This window comes from Barbatula barbatula, assembly GCF_947034865.1.
Source record: "Barbatula barbatula genome assembly, chromosome: 20".
Taxonomy (NCBI): Eukaryota; Metazoa; Chordata; class Actinopteri; order Cypriniformes; family Nemacheilidae; genus Barbatula; species Barbatula barbatula.
This window is the reverse complement of record NC_136783.1, coordinates 11,053,896-11,076,746: the sequence shown is the minus strand read 5'-3', so window position 1 is coordinate 11,076,746 and position 22,851 is coordinate 11,053,896. Positions and strand designations below refer to the sequence as shown.

General features: G+C 38.2%; 1 protein-coding gene across 1 annotated transcript in view; it reads left to right on the top strand.

The window, feature by feature from the left end:
* Positions 1-22,851, top strand: part of suclg2 (succinate-CoA ligase GDP-forming subunit beta) — a 103,039-nt gene that overhangs the window by 18,022 nt on the left and 62,166 nt on the right. The window contains exon 2 of the mRNA XM_079483690.1: positions 5,460-5,601. Coding sequence (XP_079339816.1) covers positions 5,460-5,601 — 142 coding nt within the window. The remainder of the gene's footprint in view (positions 1-5,459; positions 5,602-22,851) is intronic.

The following is a 22,851-nucleotide window of genomic DNA, read 5'->3' as shown; positions in this document are numbered from 1 at the left end:
TGTCTGTGTACAGTGACTCTCTGGATCATTCTGATATAGTTTATCATTCTCATTTTGTGCTTTCTGGCGTTGTCTGTGAACCTGTAATCTATCTTTGTTTGTTGACCTAGTTGCTGACCTAAAAATCTATTTTTTTTCAATTGTAACGTCCTTAAAGCATAAAGTTTCGCCTTGCTTTGCTAGCCGTGAGATATGGTAAAAATGTATACAATATTCTTTATTTTTGCAAAGGCCAATGTATAATTTTTTTTTTTAATTGGTGACTAATATTTTAAAAATGATATTCTGTACCTTTAATACAGTCTTGTTACAGTCTTAGTAATGTTCAAAATGATAATGACTAATACAAATTCTGTGTGTACTTTAAAAAAATCTGTTCAGCATAATGTTTGTTGGAAGGATAGGAACAGAATGCAGAAATGTCAGAAACTTTAAATTAGACGTCAATTCATTTTAACCGTCAAGTATAAAAATTGCATGCAATGCACAATTAAATGCAGTTTTATCTTTTGAAGAGCAATGGAAATATAAATTCATCAATGGATTGCATCTATAAATTTCTAATCCATTGTGGTTTAAACAATTAAGGGTGGGCTGCTTACACAGAACCGGTCCTTATGTTTAAAAAAAGGCAGGTAGAACATATCTAAGGAGCAGAACGCCGATACACTGCTGAACTATTCTTATATCTTAGGGAGTTTTTATTTGCCTCAGTTATTTGCCTTGGCTTGCTCACTGGGGGCGTTAAGACATTAAGGCACGATATTCTGTAAAGCTGCTTTAGTGATTGTGTTAATTAATTACATGAGACAGTAAAGTAATTACTATATTCCTAAGGCTATTAAAGCTTATATCTACAATGCCATAGTTGAGTTGCTGAATGATGAGATGATAAAACTCTCAGCACTGTTTTAAGCATTGAACAGATTTTACTAGGGATGCACCGAATATCTGTGACTCGATTCCGTTGTGTTGTGGCTTTATGCCGTTGTGTTGTGGCTTTATGCCGTTGTGTTGTGGCTTTATGCCGTTGTGTTGTGGCTTTATGCCGTTGTGTTGTGGCTTTATGCCGTTGTGTTGTGGCTTTATGCCGCTGTGTTGTGGCTTTATGCCGCTGTGTTGTGGCTTTATGCCGCTGTGTTGTGGCTTTATGCCGCTGTGTTGTGGCTTTATTCCGTTGTGTTGTGGCTTTATTCCGTTGTGTTGTGGCTTTATGCCGTTGTGTTGTGGCTTTATGCCGCTGTGTTGTGGCTTTATGCCACTGTGTTGTGGCTTTATGCCGCTGTGTTGTGGCTTTATGCCACTGTGTTGTGGCTTTATGCCGTTGTGTTGTGGCTTTATGCCGCTGTGTTGTGGCTTTATGCCACTGTGTTGTGGCTTTATGCCGCTGTGTTGTGGCTTTATGCCACTGTGTTGTGGCTTTATGCCGTTGTGTTGTGGCTTTATGCCGCTGTGTTGTGGCTTTATGCCACTGTGTTGTGGCTTTATGCCGCTGTGTTGTGGCTTTATGCCACTGTGTTGTGGCTTTATGCCGCTGTGTTGTGGCTTTATGCCGCTGTGTTGTGGCTTTATGCCGTTGTGTTGTGGCTTTATGCCGCTGTGTTGTGTATGCAGCTTTTTTTAGTTTATAATGTTGAATGACAGTTTTTAATGAAGTATTTTGTTGTAGGATTACAGTACATTCTTTCAGCAGTTAGTCATAGGTCTAATATATGCTATTCAAGAAGTGAGAGGGCTCGTTTTTAATTTGGCCTACTTGATTTGCTCAATTTTATTTGAAGTTATATTGTATTGCAAGACAAAATATAAAAAGTATTTTGACCATTCAGTTTATGCAATAGTGAAAAAATTACTAAAAACAAATACGAAGAAGCCATGTTCGGTGTTCAGCCTTCGGCCAAGTGTTTCCTTTTTTATTTGGCTTCGGCCAAGAATTTTCATTCCGGTGCATCCCTAGATTTTACACAGAATGACTTGGAAGACGAATTGGGGAATTCCAGTTTATTTTACCTTGAAGTGTCATTCTTTGACATTTAACAATCACTGCATAATGTCACGGTTTTTGCTTCAAGCTTGCCGTAAGCAAAACTCTCACCAAAAGTATTGCAGACTCTGTAATGTGTTTCATTCTCCGAGTTTAAAAATATTGACTTGACTGTTCATGGGGAAAGTTAAGAAATTGGGTTTTGTGTTGATGTCGGGATGCTTTTATTGCTTCTCTGTAACCACGGTTTTGAAAGGATACTTTTTAATTCAGACTTAAGCTACTGATGGATTGATTTATTAAATACGACATGCTAAATAATTACTTTATCGCGATTTAATCACATCCAGAATAAGTTTGTGTTTACATAATTTTACTGTGCATAAAAACACTTAACTCTTAAATACATGTATTTTTTTCATAAATAATTTAAATTAAACACACAAATGTATACAGCTGCAATACCTAAACATCTTTGTTTAAGCTTGTTTTTAGTTTTTCTGTCTTTGAGGCTAACTGCCCGTGTGTGTGTAAGGGTTGTTTGTGTGTGTTGGTATTTAACTGCTGTCTCCAGAGTGCTGATGAAGATAATTACTGTTGAGGCAGAGTCTCAGGGGAGATCAGACACCTGCCGCAAACTCATCCCCCCACTCCCACCTCCACAACTGCTCCCACCCGAAGCCCAGCGCAGCCCGCCTCACGCTCCAGCTCCACCTCAACCTGCTTTTGCCCTTGATTGAACTAATAACCTGTAAACCCACACAGTGGGTTCCGGCTAAATATAGAAGGATAGGGGAAAGGAAACAATTACTGCTAACACTTGTGAAGAGGTTGCCATGGTGCTCTTTCAGCACTTCTGCGGTCCAGTTAATCAAGCAGGTTGAGAAAACGGGAGCGCTGATGACACCTGACAGACAGAAGCAACCAAAATATAACTGTTAGAATAACAAATATCAACGCCTGGGATCCATGCTTCGATGTTGAAAATATAAACGTATATTTCTGTCATTAGACTCCAGATTTAGCTGTTCAAACACCTGGCATCTGGTGTCACAGTTTCCCCCCTTGTGTTTGATTGACAGAGGACTGTGAATCATGAGTGTGTGTGTGTGGATGATTTCTCGCAATGTTTTTTGTCATTTGCTAAAATCCTTTTAGTTTGAACATCTTAAAATCACAAAACTAAATACCATGCAGAATAGATCTGACTTTGAGTTTCATTGTCAATAGTAGCAAGCATTTTTGTCATTTGTGATACATCTTCTATCTAGCATCATTTATAGTATGCTGTGTTGTATGAGGCTTTGCCCAAAGTAACCATTTACGTGGTGAACGACGTGAAATCAACTAAAGCAAAATGTTTTGGCATTATCAGATACCTGAACTCTTAATTTCATTCATGTGTTATTCTTTCAATATTACTTTTCATTTTTGCGCCCTTTTGCGCTGATCCTGCTCTTTTTTATTAATTCTTGTTTCAGTAACTTTGCTCTTGGTAGGTATGCTTCTTTAATGATTGAAAAGTAAAAAGTCTATTTTTAAAACAGAACTTTTATTTCCCATATGAAATAAAGAGAAGTGAGCAGTAAAGCTTAATATACCCTAGACAGTCTAATGATACCATTCTCAATTTAAAGTGTAAATAGAAAGCTTTTAATATGTTATTAAACATGCACTCACACACTTCAAGAGTCATGTCACATTTCACCACACTGACATGTTAAGTAGAGCATTAGAACCTTTTCTGTGCAACTGAAATATGTACTTGGATTTATTTGCCACTTTATTCCTTCCGCTGAACGTTTTATAAGTAGGTATGTTAACAATAGGCTAGCTCCTACAACAGCGAGCTGTTTCCTGTTTTAAATGCGGCTACAGTGATACAAAAATTCAGCAAATGCTATTAAGTGTGACTGTTGCCATTAGAAATGACCCGAGTCAGGAAATGATACCTTACTGTGGAAATTGTGTTTTATAGCTCACAGTGGTTTTGTATATTTAGCTGTGAGATGCCATGGTGATGGGTGATTGCAAGAATCTACAGCGGTGCAGCCTTTAAAACTTTAATTCAGTGAGTAATCATGTAACTTACCGTGATCTCAGTTTTGACCGAAATAATCATGATTTAGATTTTATCATGAAGAAGCAGCCCAAATGTATTGAGTACTAAATGATTACCACCAGAGCTTGATCTTTCACAGCTATGGCCGGTAAGACAGACATTACCACTTGAATATTACTTTTTAATTGTAGTTTTCTTTAGTCATGCGAAATGATAAACAATGCAAAAATTTGACACTATGAAACTACAACTCCCATGAGCACTCCCTGTACCCAGTGTTTGGTCAACGCAATGCGCATAAACTTTGTCATATAAAATATTCTACCAGCCACAAAATTGTTGCCAGGGAAAATGCTGAGTGGCCAGTAACTTTGAAAACAACTTGACACTGTGGCCGGTTAGCAAAAAAATTAATGTCAAGCCCTGATTACCATATTTTTTACCCTTACGTTGTAACATCATGGTGCTTTTCTGCGTTTTTTTTATTGGACAACTTATTCCATGTTATCTGATGGCCTGAACAAGGCTGTGACAAATGTTACATTCTGCTTTTGGTAAGGGAGCGTTTATTATATAATATAGGCAATGTCAGAAAACGGTATTGTCACTGCAATATTAAAGTTTCGACTAATCCTACCAAGAATATCCGTTTAAATTTGGTTCTGTGTTATGAGAAATGTGATGGGAGCATCAAATGCAGCGATAGGATGAATCATATTTTATTTAGTTTCGTGTAGCCCAGCGCACCGTATATTGTGATGTATGCTAGTGAAATGATAAAGAGGAACCCTGCAGAGAATGAGAGCAGTGCTTCATTCATCTCATACCGGAGATTACGTTAGCCAGTGGATTGGAAGTTTGTGAACTTTCTTTGTCTGCACCTTGTGTTTTTGGTATTTTGTTCACCACTTAGTGTACGTTCCTGTTGTTCATTCACAGGCTGCCAGCTTTGGGAGGCTCCCTCATTATTTTCCATAGAGATGCTTAGACGCACAATTAGCAGAAGCCATGGAGAGTTGCTCGTAAGCATCAGGTGCTTGACTGCATTTAGCACCGGTAGACTCCTCAACAGCCAGTGCTGCTCTAATAACCCGTCTTAGTGTAATTCTGCAGTAATGCATAATGGGTAATTGTCGAGTTAATAAGAGTCTTATGTATTATTGTTAACTATTGCATTAACATGTTCATCAAAAGATGTGACTGTGAATGTACGTGTGAATATTAAACAAGCTGTAAGGTTGAGCAACCCTAAAAGGAAACGAGGAAAGGAGGGCCCTGAATCTGCTCTATTACAATGAATGCCTAAAAAATCAATTTGATGAATTAAATTTGTATCACTGTGTAGTCATGGCAGGGTTGGTGTACCATTGCTTCATTGTTAATTACACCGTGATCTTTTTTTTTTTTTTAAAGTTGGCGAGGGTGACCCCCAGAAGATGGCTGAACCTGCAGGAGTACCAGAGCAAGAAGCTCATGCAGGACAGTGGAGTGGCCGTGCAGCGTTTTTTTGTGGCTGACACCCCTTATGAAGCCCTGGAAGCTGCCAGGAGACTCAGTAAGTATTCCTAAACAGCACCCTATTAAGTTTCTAACACGCTGCGGAGATTTCACTGACAGCATTGCGGTTTTTTTTAAACTGCCTTTAATAGCTTTTAGAGCGAGAGGCGACAATGTGATTACATGAATAACACTTCATTGATAACATGCTAATGATGTTATGTTTATCTGTTAACTCAATTGGTTCTTAATGCGAAGATCAGACGTCCCAAGCTATAAAGAGAGACAGAATGAACCAACGAATAAGATGGCTGTGGCCAGCATACATTGCATTCATGTTTTGTTTCATTTATTGTGGTGGATGTACCTTCAGGGGTCAACAGAACTGAAGATCATCTCGTATTTCTTTACTTTCTTCCATTTTGCATGGTTTGGTGCTCCCTTGATGTTTTATCCATGCATGCATGCATGCGTTGTCTTCTCTCATGCGCTTTTATTGCTTGCTATCCAAACTTGTGAGCATTGGTCTGTGTAGACGCACATCTTTTTATATGAGGCATTGCGTGTGCACTTTGACCACGAAGGTTCTGCTCAGTTGATCCAGTCGGTGCTAAATCCGAGAGGTGAGCTGATATCGGCAAGCACTGGACACGTGCCTGAGACACTGCAAGCCTGTGTTAGGTGTCAGAGCTGTAACCTCAAGCTTTCAGAAATGGGCTTTAGTGCGCCATGTCGCAGCCTTGCGCTTTGGTTCTTTGTGGAGCAAAATTTCTTTGTGAATTTCCATTCGAATACTCTTTTGGTTTTGTCAATTAGATTTAGAAACCCCAGTGCTTTCTCAGGTCAACCGCGAATGTAAGACAACGACCTCATCTTTAAACTTTATTTGGAAATGCACTCCGAGATTGCATTTCCAGCCCAGCACATTCAGCGGTTCATCCTGCTCCTGGTGGGGTAGGGCACGGCCTGGGCTGAGTGATATGTACGAGGTGACCAAGCGAGACGTGAAGGATTTCTCTGACTGCGATAGTGAAGTGAGCTGTTCTCCCCAGTGCAAAAACGCCACACCACCGTTAGGCCCACTTACCCATGCAGCAATTCAGCTGACAGCTCAATCTCAGCTCTGCGCTTTACTGCTTCTTGCTCACCCGTATCCAGTGCAGCGATACGTTTAAAAAGTGTCGCTCTGCAAAAAATACTTGTTAATCAGCGTGTGTGTATTCATTATGCATGCTTTAAAAACATTATAAGTAAAGTTGGATACCATGACTGAGTTTGCCGTGAATAGCCTTTAGTCCTGAAGTGACCTTAAAGGTATAGTGTGTTCAGACACAAACTCTTAGCAGAGTCAGTACAGACCAATCAGGACAGACTGGGTCAGCTTTACCAATGAGAGTGTTTCGGAAGGAGGGACTTTATAGAAACCGGCAAAAATCCAATCTTTTTTTTTTAGAAGAAGGACAGCGGTGAACAATAGACTTGATAAATGTGAAATATAAAGTGTCTTTTGAAAATGGAAACATGAACATTCATTGTTAAACACCCAAAAAACATAATCAAATCTTCGAAACAAGTCTAATTTAAATTGAGATATTAAAGGTATTAATATCTCAAAATATTAAAAAGCAAGTATTGAGATATTAAAGGTACCATTCATTGGCCTTTTTTTTTGAAGATGTTTGTAGATACTTTGATAATTAGTATAAGTATATAAGTTTAAGTATACAAGCTTTTATAAATATTACTTTAAATAAAAGATTTGACATCTTTTAAAATATGGCATCATTTCTAGATATTATAATTTTTTATTTTTTATTATATGGGTTTTTTGCCTTCCTAATCAGGAAATGAGGCATGACAGAAACATTTGGTCAAACACAAGCATGGAAAATGTTTCTGGTCCAGACATGTTTGTAATGCATCAAGCACCACCTGCTCTTATTTAGTTAGTGTATGCCCGGTTTCTGCAATTACTGTATTATCATGATAAAAAAAACATTCATTAATGGCTTATATAGTCCAAATGCAGGAAAAAGAATAAGTGTAGTATGGAAATTTCTTAGGAATAATGGATTTATGTAAAGGGGAAATAAAAAATATTGGGAGATATTGGGAGAAAGGTTTGGATGGAATGACCTATTGCGAGATGAATAATTACATTTCAGTTACATAACATTGTTTAAGGTAAAGGCTGTTATTTCACTTTTTTTGCTACATTTAGAAAAAAAATTGCGTAAGTTTTGCGTAATTCTGTAATACAAACCTGGCTACTGTTGCCCAAACATGTGCTTCATAAACATGGCCCTGACCTCACTAAAAAACCATGGCTAATCAGAAAACCTGCATCCTCATTAATCAAACTGTTGAAAATAGATAAAACCGCTGCACATGATTATCTTTTGTGCCATTTGTCATTCCACGCAACTTTTTGCCGAGCTTACACTAGGGCTGATTCCACAGCGCACTATTACCCAGCAGCCCATTCGGCATAGCACAGCCTAAAAGAAATAAACTTTCACGTTAGTAAGAAAACCTTTAAAGAAGGAATGAAAGAAAAGCATCTGGCCTTGAAAGTGTTTCACTTTTCACGTTGATATTTTAGCTTTTTTTATTGACCGACTGCAGGCCGGTGCGGTAATGATCCCACACCTGTCCCCAAAGTGTGCCGTGTGTTTGGCAGGGAGGCAGGAGGGCTGTCCACTTTAAACAACCCCCTGTGCCGTTAAGTAATCTGACTGTCAGAGAGGCAAGTCTGATGCCGCCTTCATCAGTCACCAACCGCCACTCGATTATGCAGCTCTGCTTGCTGCCAAAACACACACACACTCGTGCACATTAAAACACACACACACAAAAGTAACAATGAGAGAGAGGACGAGAGATAAAGTGAGTTTGAAAGAAGGCGAGAAAGATAGAGGGATGGTGAGAGTGGGGTCACGCATTATAGCTAAAATATGCTGCAGCTGACTTCTGATTGGACGATAAAGTGGAGACTTTTTGCCAACGAACTGAGACAGCGCAATAAATCAGAGGACCGTTGCACAGCTCGTCCATAGAAGTCTTTCAGGCTATCTCTAGTGTGTTCTCGTCCTATTTAAGAGGAAGAGGTCTGCCCAAGATTGAAGGGTTGGGGAATTGGAGAGGGCTTCTTATTTTTGGAGGGTGTTCGGGGAAACGAGAATTTCAACACCTATAAACAAAAGTGTATTTACTTCTGCAAAAGGCCATTTCTATGGGTAGGAAATGTGTTGTGAAGCATTTGGTAGCAGGTTTTACTATAACCCCTATATTTAAAAGAGGTTTTCAGACATTAAAGCAGAAGAAATGTAAATCCTTACTTTGTTGCTCTTCTATCCCGATTCTCACACAACAAGCCCTGCTCTGATATTACAGGTCCAATGAATAAGATGAATTATTCCGGCCTGTTTTGTTTCTCCTGTAGCTCTTGGTGACAGATACATCTGCTGGGTAAATGTTGATGGATTTGTCCTCTAGAATGTTCCAGAATGGTTTTCTCACAGTCTGAGAGAATTGTGCAGCCCTACTTTGGCTGTGTGCTGTAAGCCAGAGATGGATAAATATTTAACGGTTTCTTTTTGTCTTCTTATCTATGGTGTACTTCAGGGTTCCTCAATTAGTTTTCACCAAGGGCCAAATTCTACTAACAATAGCAAGTCAAGGGCCACCGACTATAATTGGATAACTACAATGTTTGTTCTGCTATTATTATTATTATTGTCATTATTATTATTTTTTACAGTTGTTTATTTGTTTTAAAAAAAATCACAATATAAATATGTTTTTTATTAGTTCTATTTCCTCAGTTTTGATAAAACAGTAACATTCTATTCACAAACTCTCTTCAGCACACGACGAGCTCGGAAACTACGATGTGGCAGACTCGAGCTCTCGCGAATAAAGTTTACCAGCCTCGTGACTGCATCCATCGTCTCTCATTTTTCAACACCGATTTATGAAGCTAGTGCTTATCAGGCCTTTTTGATGTCCAACCATTGAGGGAGCCCCGTCAGTAATGACAGAAACAACTTTGCTCAAATCTAATTCATTATTTTTAAAGAACTCCGTTAGTTCATTAAAAAGTATTTCACCGGTTGTGCGGCCATGCATCGGCAGCAAACAAAGCAGCTCTTCACGGAAATCCTTCCCATAAACAAAATCGGACAAACACCGCTGTGCAATGTCGGTTAGTTCGCGAGACGAGTCTATTGCGAGTGATATGGCTTCTGCTTTCTTTATGTCTTATAACAGATTAGACAGGCACTCACCCGCCAATGGCTCCACTCTTCTTGTTGCTGTGCAATCAGATAATAGAACCTGCTCCGTTACCATTTTCTTTATTTTCGCGTCGTGATTTAGAAGTTTATCCACCATGTCAGGTGCACAGGTTTTAATTAATTCGGCGTCAGTGAACGTTTTTTTGGCCTTTGCCAGGTTCCAAGCCACACGTAAGAATGCTGCGGTTACAGGCTTTCAGAATGTTCCGGATAACTGCATTTGAAATTTCTGCGCAATGGCCCGAAATGCCGTTTCAAGTTATCATTCTTGCAGACCGCCACGGTCTTGTGCATAATAAACACGTTGGCTTTGCATTGTGGTGGTCAGGCAAAATAAAACAAAACTGTTAAGTCCATTCTTTTAAATATTCTGTGTCTACCTTTCTCTTTTTTACAATCGCCATGATTTCGTTGTCAACCCTTGTCATTAGCTGTCAATGAACCTGCGCCGTTTGCATTTTCGCGCCAGCATTGTGATTGGCTGATGGAGTACCGCGAGAGCTATGTGAGATCAGAGTGCTTCGTGTGTTTTCGTGCGGTGATGTCATGCCAACCCAAATGAAACTGAATACACTTTTAGTGCATCAAGCGGGCCAAAAAAAATCATTTGCGGGCCGGATGTGGGCCGCGGGCCGCCTATTGAAGAGCCCTGGTGTACTTGGTTACTAGCCCCTAGTGGTTGGTAATGTAATTACACCATTTGATGTAGGTATCATTCTCCATTGATTGCTATTGTGAATTGTCAATGTTTTTTTTTTACTTTTACATCAAGTAATTTGGCAGACGCTTTTATCCAAAGTGACTTACAAATGAGGTAAACAATGAGGTAACAAAGGGTTTATTCAATAACTGGTGAATAGTCCAGAAAACAGCGAGAAGTGGAAGCACTTGGCACAAAATAATTACAACAAAAGCATAACTGGTCTCATATAGCCTACCACAGTATACAAAGATTTTTATAGAAAGAGTAGAAGGGAGATCTAATAGGTCAGGTGTTGATGGAAGAGATGTATTTTCAGGCGATTCTTAAAGATTGCTGCAGAATCTGCTGATCTTGTAGCAGCCGGCTGATCATTCCACATGTGGAACTGATCCAGAGAAGGTACACAAGTGTTTTTTTTTACTTTTTTGGGATGAAACTACAAGACGTCATTCGTTTGCAGAGCATAATTATCTGGCATGTACATAAGTCTGCATTAGCGAACGAAGATAAGGGGGTGCCGAACCAGTGGTGGTCTTGTAGGCCAATAGAATTTAATGCTAGCCACAACAGGGAACCAATGTAACTTAATGATGAGAGGAGTGACGTGTGCTCTCTTCAGTTCATTGAAAACCACGCTTGCTGCTGCATTCTGGATCATCTGTAGTGGATGGGTGTGTAAGCTGGACGTCCAGCCAGTAGCGCAGTGCAGTAGTCAAGTCTGGACAGAACAAGCGCCTGGACTAGGACTTGCGTAGCATGCTCGGATAGGAAAGGTCTAATTTTCCTTATATTGTAGAGGATGAATCTACAGGAGCAGGTGGTCCTGGCAACATGATCCGTGAAGATTAGCTGATCATCGATCACCACTCCGTTCTTGGTTGTTCTGGAAGATGTGATTATCGATGAGCCCAGTTGAGTGGAGAGGATGTGATGAATCTTTGGGTCAACTGGGATTACAAGCAGTTCTGTTTTGGCAAAACTATAGCACTTGCGCACCCATTGCCAACAAAACACAGACATGTGACTCAGTTCCACTTACCACGTGCGGTTCATATCCGGCATCTTTTAGCGCTTCGACCGCTCCATTTATCAGTTTATACAGTTTATAACTCGTTTTTTGACATGTTGATCATGTCAAACATGACAAGACGTTTAACATTGTAAAGATGTCAGAATGTATGAAACATCGTTGCACATCCCCTTTAATTAAAAATAATATATTTTTAAATGATCTAATGGTATATGAAAGTTAACTTGCACAATTATTTAGTTAATTATGAAAACAATCTTTATTTTTTAAGCTTTTTACATTTTTTTTTTGGTCACACTTAATGGTTTGTTAATTGGACATTAAAATAAACTACAACTTTTACCCCAATAAACTCCCAATTTGTTGCTTATTAATAGTTGGTAAGGTAGTAGTTAGGTTTAGGGATGTAGAATATGGCTAATAACAACTTGTTAATAGTTAAGATTGGTCCCTATTGTGAAGTGTTACATTTTTTATATAATGCAATGGTAAATGAAAAATAACTTTGACTATTTTTTGCTTTTTTAAATATTTTTTAAATGTAACGTAATAGTAAAGTTATTGTTCACCATTTTTTTACTTCTTGTAATTTAAAATATATATTTTTTTACAGGTACAGTAAATTAGGTTAACTTTCACTATATCATTTACTTTTAAATATTGTTTTTTATTATATAATGTAATTTTCACTCTTTTTTTCTTGTTTAAATATATATATTTTTAAATATAATGTAACGCTACATGAAAGTGAACTCTTACAATGATCTTATGTTTAATTAACATATACATTTTTTAAATGTAATGTTATGTTATTTACATGCATATAAATACTTTTAAATTGTAAAATTTCACATATTGACATTATTTTGGCCATCATACATTTAAGCTTATATTAATGAGGATTTCATTCAGACTCTTGCATACTTCCACATTGTTCTGTCCAAACAAATCAATGCCAATGAGATGAACTGAAACAACTGATCCTTAGGTCCATGTATTGTAGATCCCAAAGTCTGGTTTAGTTTAGCCCAGCAGGCGTTCTGTTTCTTTCTGTGTCTCTACATCTGTTTCTTTAATGCGCTTCTCTCACAAACGTTTGTATCCTTTTCATTTAGTTTCCCTTTCTTCGCTCATTCATTTAGGAGTCTGAGCTTGTTTGAAATGACAGATAGAAGAGAGTCAGATTAACAATTAACAGGAGAGAGCTGTATTAATACATTTCAGAGAGGTATGAATATTCAAAGTAAACCTCAATGGTTTATGCATGGCACTCAAGTCTCATGTGTCCTTATTAGAGAGGTCGTAACTTTTGTATGTCAACCTACGACGGCATACTGAATTACTTTGACATTCAACCACCCCGAGAAGAGAGAGGCAGAGGTATGTACCATAATTCAGAGGGGCTTGACTCGGCTCTCAAGATTTACATATAGTTTGCGCTGACAATTTAAGGCAACTTTGAGAAGACACTTTGATAGTGGCGTCATGGGAAAATTTGATGAAGGTGACAGAAGTTACTTTTGCTACTACTTTTGACAAGGAAATCACTTCGTCGAGGGAAAAATTAGACTCTCGAGGATTTATCTTCAGCTGATATTTTCTTAACAGCTTTCTCACATCATCCAGATTGAGAGCATTATCAATCACACAGACCGCTTTGAACTTTATGGGGAATAATTAACAGGGCAACGCGCTCTGAAAAACGAAGCCTCGAGACTTTTTCAAGGACACCGCACCTGTGCCTCATTTTCATCATCACACTATTACACAGACGTGAGGTTGTCATCCTTTTTTATACATGTCAGATGTTTCTTATTGTCCTGGATAGCAAGTTGTGTCCTGAGATTCACAGATCTGGCCTAAATGTTGACAGTACACGGTCACATTGATATCTTTATCATTACAGGTATAGTTAACCCAAAAACCCAGAACATTATTTCGTCATTTATTCACCCTCATGTCATTCCAAACCTGTATGACTTTCTTTTGCAGAACACGAAAGAATATATGTTGAATATATTTGTCGGTGACCAGAAAACATCGACCCCCGTTGACTCCCATGCATAGATACAAAACACTGAGAGACATTTCTCAAAATATCTTCTCTTGTGTTCCACAACACATGAGGGCGAATAAACGATCACAGATTTCTTTTTTTGGTGCAGTGGCATCAGACAGTCAATAAACACTAGAAGAATGTGCCAAAAACACAGCGTTCATATCACAGCTCTAAGAGTTTCACACATATAAAACCTGTGATTTGCGTGTGGAACGACTCGTTTGCTCATGAGAGAATAATTGACGCAGTAGGTGTCTAGATTTGTTGCTGCCATCGCCGTAGTCCAGTTGTGGTGAAATCATCAGCTTTGGCTCTCATAGGACCTCAAAGCATCTACTCTTTCACACTTCTCCACTCAAAGCTCTTCATCAGTGGCATCACACCATATGTCTCTTCACCGACCCTCTACTCTGCTGCAAACACACCATCTGCTGAATCTTCCCCTTTTGTGAGAGCCGCCTCGCACGGCGTGTGTCAAACACAGAGTGAAGCTGATTGCCAACCCCTCATGAGATGTATCATGATTCTTGCGTTACATATTGTGTGACAATATTTGAGATCCATTAAATTATATGGCTGTATAACTTGCACGTGATGCAAATTGTGTGAATAATATTAAAGGGTTAGTTTTATGTTGTCTTTATTTACTCACCCTCAAGGTTTTCCATATCTGTATATATTTCTTTGTTCTGATGAACACAGAGAACGATGTTTGGAAGAAGGCTTGTAACCAAACAGTTTTTGGCCACCATTGACTACCATAGAAGGAAATATTACAATGGGTGGTCAATAGTGCCCCAGAACTGTTTGTTTTCCTAAATTTTTCAAAATATGTTTGCAATTTTTCCAACTATTGTAGTCAATGGTTTGGTTACTGATATTCTTCCAAATATCTTTCTTTGTGTTCATCAGAACAAAGACATTTACACAGATTTGGAAAATCTTGAGCATGAGTAACTGAAGACAGAATTTTTGGGTGAACCGTTCCTTTAAGCTAATTTCTGTAATGACCGTGTTTGGTTTGTTTTGAATTTGTATAAAATATGTTTGCGCTCTTACATAAATTTGGGAAAAAGTTAGTTGTGCTGGATACCAACCTTAGAAATATTGCATTTATATAAATACCAAAAAAAACCATTAAGGATATCGTAACCGTTGCCATCTTCCTAACTGTACCCACTGAATAATACTGAATACTTTATCCCGAACACGTAAGATGATTGGCAGACACTTGCTGGACATGCACAGATTCTCTTCTGGTGTTGCTGCAGCCCTGGGCTGTCACAGAGACACCTGTGATTTCTCAGGACACCCATTTCAGTGATGTCTGTCAGGTAGTACAGACATTTTATGGGTTTAAATTGCTTATGTCAACCTTAATAATAATAATAATAATAGCTTGACTATTAACTAAACATTCTTGTTATATTATGCAGCTGGCACAAAAGCCTCCACCTCCTTTTTAACATGATTTTTCACAACTGACAGGGGTGGCTCGATGACAATGTACTTATTTATGATGGCTTTTATTTTCTTTCATTGTATATGATGGCTTTTGTATTTCCGTTTTCATTCCTTCTGTCATTGATTTTTGATGATTGTCTCTGATAGGCTCTCTCTGGCACAGAGCTGTTCGTCACCGTTGCTTTATCTGATCTCAGATAAAAGGGGTATATAAAAAGCGCTTATGCTGTCCAGTGCTTACATGTCAGTTATTCCATTAATAGTGATAGTTACCCAATACACAGTTGACAAGCTGATTTTCATTTGTATTTAAATGGTTAAACTTTACAATAAGGTTGTATTTGTTATTATAAGTTAATGAATTAGAACTAACAATGAGCAAATGCTACAGCATCTATGCATCTTTCATTATGTTGATTTCAGCATTTAGTAATTTTTTACAATCAAACGTTTACATCAATGAATACTCCATGAACTAATATGAATAATTCTGTTGACATTAACTAACAGATTAATACATGCTAAAACTATTGTTTACTGTTATTTTATGTTAGTTTTTAACAATTGGTTGTTGAATTAGCATGCTGACAGGATACTTTTTGCAGGGAGTCTATCATAGAAGACTTAATATTAAAATTCTTCAGCTACAGCTATACACATCAAGACTAATATCACTGGCCTTTGTGTCACATTTTTCCAACATTATGAACCCATTCGTCCCAGTAGCAGCATATATTCATATACGTATTCCCATTCATTGCATGATTTTCCCCGGAAACGACAGCTTATTACCTTGAAAATTTGACTCCTCTATACCTAATGGAAAATGTAGGCTCTCAAAAGGGCCAAAAAGTCTCCTCGTAACACAAAGAGCCCACGTTTATAGATCATAAAGAATTGTAATTGGAGAAATGATTTGTGCAGTGGTTGTTAAAAATGCCTTTCGAATTATTGTACAAATACACACAAAGGGAATACAAGCTGCGTTTGAGGGAGCTCACAAATCAAAATGTAATTTCAGTTTGTTGACGGCTGGGCTGCGTTGATATTACACATGGCACATTATCATACCTCACGCCCCCAGACCTCTCAGTGCTGCCAGCGTCTACAAGCAGAAGGTGCGACACCATTACTTTTGTGATGTGGGCTCTAAATTGCATGTTTTATTAGAAGTATTCCATGGTCCATTGAGCGCCAAATTTAGATGGAGAAATATACTTGCTTTTGTTCTCTTCCCACGCCATGTTTTTTCTGTATTTTTTTCCAACAGGCTGCTACCTACATAAGGTAAATACAAATCCCAGAGCCTGTGAAGCAAACATGTGGTTTCCAGGTGTCGGATGAGCATTTGCATTGAGGTAATAGTGAAGACTCACCTAAAATGAAGTTTTTGTTAAAAGGATGAAAGAAGATAGAACATGTTATGCATTTAATGGTTATAATAGTAATTGTATTGGATTAATGGAAACTATAATGGTGTCTACTCGGTTGTGATGAATTCTATTGGTGGGATGTTTTCTGGCAAATGGGAACTAATAGAACATCATTAAATAATGGAATAATGCCCAAAAGACACTACAAAAAGGAATTTTTACATTGGATTTAATGGAAAAAGATAATGGCTCATAACGAAACCATTAGAATTACTGTGATAGTCTCTATTTGGTTTCTATGGTTTTTCAGCAGGCATCAGATTCTCTTTGCTTGCAGAAGTTCTGAATGGCTGGTTACTAAACATGTATTAGCCTGCTTTGCTTTCCTGCTGGAAAATATAATCGAAACACAATAGATACCATCACAGACATTCTAAAGGTTACCATTAAAATACCATTATGAACCGTTAGCTTTTTCCCATTACAACATTCCTTTTGTAGTGTGTTTTGGGCTGTATTACACATACCAGTAAATGCTATTATAGTTCCATTCAAACCAATACACTTCCCATTATTTACATTAAATACTTAAAATTTTAGTTTGAACCCTGAACACAACTATCAGCAAACCCTTTAATGCCTAACTAGTTGCAACTGTTGTGTATTTGTTGCATTTTGGTTGTGAACACTGAATCATCTGATGTTGTTTAGACAGTTTGATGTTCTTCCACCCAGTTTCTTGGCAGCATCTCTTGCTGTGTGAGTCGGTTCAATCTGAGGAATTGCTTTGCTTTTTATCGGGGAACTGAGGAGAGATAGGGATACGACAGCACAGCTGATTGACGTGGACATGGGTGTTGACAGCTTGTGGAGTGTTCCAGAGGATGGAATAAAGCGGCGAGGTAGCCAGGGGTCAGAGACAGCACCCGGATTTACACAGTCGTTCCAGCTCAATCACAGCCGGCATGCCTCTGAATGAAAGGCAGCGTTTTCTTCCTCTCTCCCTTTTTTCCGTTTGATATTGTGCTGGGACAATGAATCAGAAAGGGTAATGAAATCCCCACGGGTTCCCTGAGGAAACCTTCCTCACTTAATTACTTCAGCCTCCTCTTGTGAGCTTGAAATATGCTTTTTGGGAGCCAGCACAATCTCTCGTGGAATAATTCCTCTGAAAATGAATGTTTAGCATGCAAGCAAACCAACTATAAGCAATCTGTATCTTGTTGGTGCTTGTAAAATACTCTGTAGAATTGATTTGTAAGGACCAGGAAGCTTTGCCTTTGAGTACAGCCGGGTCAAAGATTTCAAAAACAAAGTTTTGACATTTAAATTAGTTCGGCTCGTGTTTATGTACTATAGTAACAACTAATTACGCCTCGCCTTGATCATCTAGACATGAAAAATCACCTTGGCTTGGTAGGTAACTGCTTTCGAAATAACATGTCAGTCAGCCGAAGTAAGTTGTGAAGCAAGTATACTCTGGCATTTGGGTTGCCTTTGGTGTAAATATGAGCTTCGGAAAAACATCAATGTGCTTACTTTACGTTTGGAATAGTCAGCATTATAATTTCGTCAGTCCTCCCAAAGTTTCCAGCATGCATCAGAACAGACGTGATTTCAGTGCCTAGAAGAGACGGATGGTACATTGAAGTTTCCCCCGCTATTCCCCACCAGGATTCCTAGGAAACGCCATTCTGGCACACGTTTCTTATTGTCACTGTGCAAAACCAAACCACATTTTACATTTCATTTCACCTTGCTTTCTCACAGGCAAGAGCACTTGCAAGCTTTACATTGCTGGTATTCACATGCTGTCCAAGCGCCGCATTTCCATTCGCCATGACTGATGTGGGTGGGTGAGATTTGAGGTAAGGTTAATGTGCCACGCGCAAGGGCGCTGTGAACAGATTTGCCATTTCCTGCAGCGGCACAATGTTCTCGTTGCCAGATGTTGCCGTGGACGGGCAAAGAGCGAGACGGCTATAGGAACAGAGATGATGATGAAAACGCATGAAAATCATTAGAGACGGAGTCTGAAATACTAAAAATAGGTATTATTTTGAGTGTCTGGAATGACACTTTAAATGAGATCATTTTAAAAGGCAGTTTTGCCGTTTTGGGCTTTGATTATTGCGGGCTGGGAAATTTTGTTGGCCCTTATGTGTGCTGTGTATATTTAGTTTTTGTTAACTTTATTTGTGAGAAATGGTATGGACATTTTTTTTGCTCTAATACAGAACAGATGAGAATCTGGAGTAAATGTACTTTCTGTACAGTACTAATATGATATAATGTATGCACACTCCCTGTATCCGTAATCAGTTTACCGTAGGAACACGCAAACTAAGGGTTTATTTACATAACAATGAATAATGATATTCATTAGCATACAGTGTTTGTTTTTTATATAACTGCATTGTGTGGCTCTCTGTGGGCTAATATCAGTACAGTTTAAAAACGGTTGGAGAGCTCCAGGTAACCTGTGCACATCACATAGGTCAGTGGTTAGAGCATGGCACTAGCAATGCCAAGGTCATTGGTTCGATTCCAGGGGATTGCACATACTTCGAAACAAATGTATAGTATAATGCAAGGATAAAAGCGTCTGCCAAATGCAGACATGTAAATGGTACGAGGTAAAAAAACTCTGGCCTCTTCCTTCCTTTGTTGCACATGGTTAACACCCTGAAAGAAGCTGGAGATCATTATGAAGTTTTGCGACGAGAAGCAGGTGGATAAATTTAACAAGAACTTGGCTGTCGTGATATAGTGACAGTTGAAGTTGAAATGACACACACTGACACTGAGACAGGAGAAGTGGCACTCTTATCAACCTCTGCTCTGTTTTCAAGCACACGGAGATCATTAGATGGAAGAAGAAGAGCCGGATCATTGTTCTGGTATGACTTGCTTCTGTGTAGGGTGAAGCGGGCGAGCGTGTCAATAGGTGGAAAACACTGCAGCACATCGGCTCACACAGGTCATGAGTTTGTTGTACAGTTTGTCCTCCGACAACAAATTATATATGTTCCATTTTGTGGGTATAATTAAAATAGTGCTGTAATTTACCGTAATGGCAGCAACTGTATTGGCCATAGATCTCATCATCCTGTAATTGCACAAGATTTTTCCATTTTCTAATGTTTGGCAAACTCACCACATCACTTTAGCATGTTGTTCTTCGTCTAGACCCACTTTACTGTATTAAACACACATAAGGGATCTTGACTCCCCACTGTTCTGTCTCCGCTGTCTGGCTCCATACATTCGCTCTGCACCATACCCCATTACTGTTGCCCCATTGCTCTCGCTGAATATCAAACAACAGGACACCTCTGCGTTTTCACCCTGCAGTCATGTCCACAGTCAGACATTAGGCACATGGGATATTGAAAAATGGTGACGCAGAAAAAAAAAGCCTGGCTCTGATGTTCTGTCTGCTGTCATTGGTACAGAAGCCTTAAGTTGATTTGAGTTCATTAATGAATGTCTCCAAGGCCGCAGGGATGACTGTATTACCGCAATTACTTCTGATGCCATTGAAACCTTACAAACATATTTGTGGCTCTATGTAAGCCTTATGTTTTCTTTTTATCGTACATGTGGGGCAAACAGTATGTTGGGGCAAGAACATGTTAATGTTTCACTTCAATAAGCATTAGTTTGTTTATTTTGTGCCGTGGCTCATAGGCGTATTTGAATGCTTTATTCATTTTAAATGATGAAATGGCAGTGATGTGAATGAAACACGGAATTAAATGAGTACTGTTCATTTAGCATTAATTTAATTATTGAGCAAATCAAACGCTACAAAACAAATGCCATGTTAAGCTTTTCTTTTTTGCAAAGTCGACCTTTTGTTAACACAGTTTTTTTCTGTCTGTATTATGCAAGAGACAAGAGTAGAACAGACATAAATCTCTTATCCTTATTTAATATTCAATCTTTTACAATACTTTAATTCTTGTTCTAATTCGTTTTTGTTTTCTCCGTCTCAAGGTTTTCACCAGGCAGTGTTGTGAAGTAGTGAATTTCCGCATTCTTTGCACCTGCAAAATCTGTTTCTATTCAGACCAAGAATTGAAAAGATTTTTAAATAAACTCTGCTCTTTTTTTTCTCCAATACTGCTCACTGCTGTTCTTCCTTCCCATCTCTGCTCACTATTTGGCTCATGCTTGAGAAGTGTTAACTCACAGAATACATTCTCCTGATGAAGAGAGATCTAGTAAGACCTAGCACAAGAACTAGTAGACTGCATCAAAACTATTAATTTGCATAAATTAACATTGTCAAATGAATGCAATAATCTATATAGGATCCTGAACCACAGTCATAAGTAAATATATTTGTAGCAATAGCCGAAATATTACATTGTATGGGTCAAAATGATAGATTTTTCTTTTATGCCAAAAATCATTAGGCCATTAAGTAAAGATCATGTTCCATGAAGATAGTTTGTACATTTCCTGCTGCAAATATGTCCAAACGTTATTTTTATGTGCGGATGCATCAAAATCGTAAACAAAAATGGCTGGGAAACATGTCTACAAACTTCACTCGCTGCTGCCACTCTTTGGGAATTACCCACTCAAGTTTGGTATCTATGTAGAGATTAGAATTTTTACTGTCCATGTCATTACAGCAGTCAGCCAATAGAGCGGGTTAAAACACATTTGTTTCTTCTTAGCAACGGCCTGCTACAGTGACTCTGATAGACAACTTTAAGGGCGATTTTCTCAAAATCAAGATTTTTTTCCACACTCAGATTGCTGATTCCACCAAATATTGTCATATCATAAAAAAACAGACATCAATGGAAAGTTTATTTATTTCAGTTTATAAAATTGACCCTTATGACTGCTTTTCACATACGACTTCTATTTAGTTGTTATAGAAATAGTTTTCAGTAGTTTTTTGGACCTTAGACTTTTGAGAAAATGTCCTTTTCACCAAAAAGATGTCAATCATTTTGAAACAGGTTTCGATATAGGTATATTGCCAGCTGTGTTGTCTGTATGTCTTAGACAATGCGTTAATGTATGCCAGCACACACTACCTAACATGATGTTTTATGTTTGCTCCAATAAAAGAGTGGTGAAAATGTCTTTTCTCATATTTATCACTTGGCCGGCCTCATTCTCGGATGGCATGCGCACGTTCACATACTGTCTAAGGCAAATTGTACGCAAAAATGGCAAGCTGCAATCTGATTGGCTGTGAATCTAAACCCATCTGTGCAAATTCCGCCATAGCTTTTATTAGTTATTGTTAGTGAGTCAGACACGAGGTGTGTATTTATACTTCAGTGCTGAGGAAATTTAGCTTTTTGAGGATTTGTCCCCTGCTGTTGTAGGTCTTATGTCTGGAGGCTGTTCCTGGAAAACATAAATGCCTGTGTGAAGTTCATATTTCATTTTATGGTGTGATTTGATGTGTAGCTTCAGGTTAAACAATCTAAAAGCCAGTTTAGTGTCTTTCAAGGCATTTGAAGTGTTGGTTGTGGTGGAGATGTTGAATCTGATTCTGAATTAATGTTGCACGGTTGGCATAGAAAAAAATAAGTTGCATGAAACTATAAAGCTACAGGCCTCATGCTTCCTTCGCTTTTTAATTTGCAGCTCTCATCATTAATCTATGAGAACGTAATGGTCACTTCTGCTTTGGCTAATTAAGGATAATTGACATGAGATGGATAGCAAATAATGTACAAAGATTCTGGAAATGTGCTGCTTGGCGTTTTAATACATTTTGTGTTATACATGAAGGGAGGACCAGGAAAGAAGTCAGGGCTGTATTTCAGCTATAAGACTTTGAGTCTATGTTAAATAATACCTTTGAGCTTAAAAACTCTGAGAAATACTCCTTGGGTAAAAATCCACATCCAAATTTCCGAGTTTTTTTCTTTCTTTTATCTATAAAAACAAGCTTCAAGTTAATTCTAGTGATTCAGTTGGAGATGATAATGCAAACACAGCCGCAGAAGAAATAAGAGGTAATTTCATAATCTTTTTTTATTTTAAAATAAATGTATGTGTGTACACATTCATTCTTCGCATGTTGTATGTCTATAATAACTTTGTAATACGCCTTTATCAAAAACCGGCCTCATTAGAGAACAGTAAAGATATCATTTTTGCAAAGTATTTTTTAATTTGATCATTATAGTCATATGTCTCTCTCTCTCTCTCTCTCTCCCTCTCTCTCTCTCTCTCTCTCATGGCCACTTTGCACATTGCCTAAAAAAACCCCATTGGTAAAGATAATTATAAAATCTTTTGTGTATTATATCACTTGCTACATTTCACATACCAGCACTGACTGTGCTGGAAATCACCTTTAACTATCGGATTCTGTTTACGTTGTCATTTACAGGTTTTCACTAA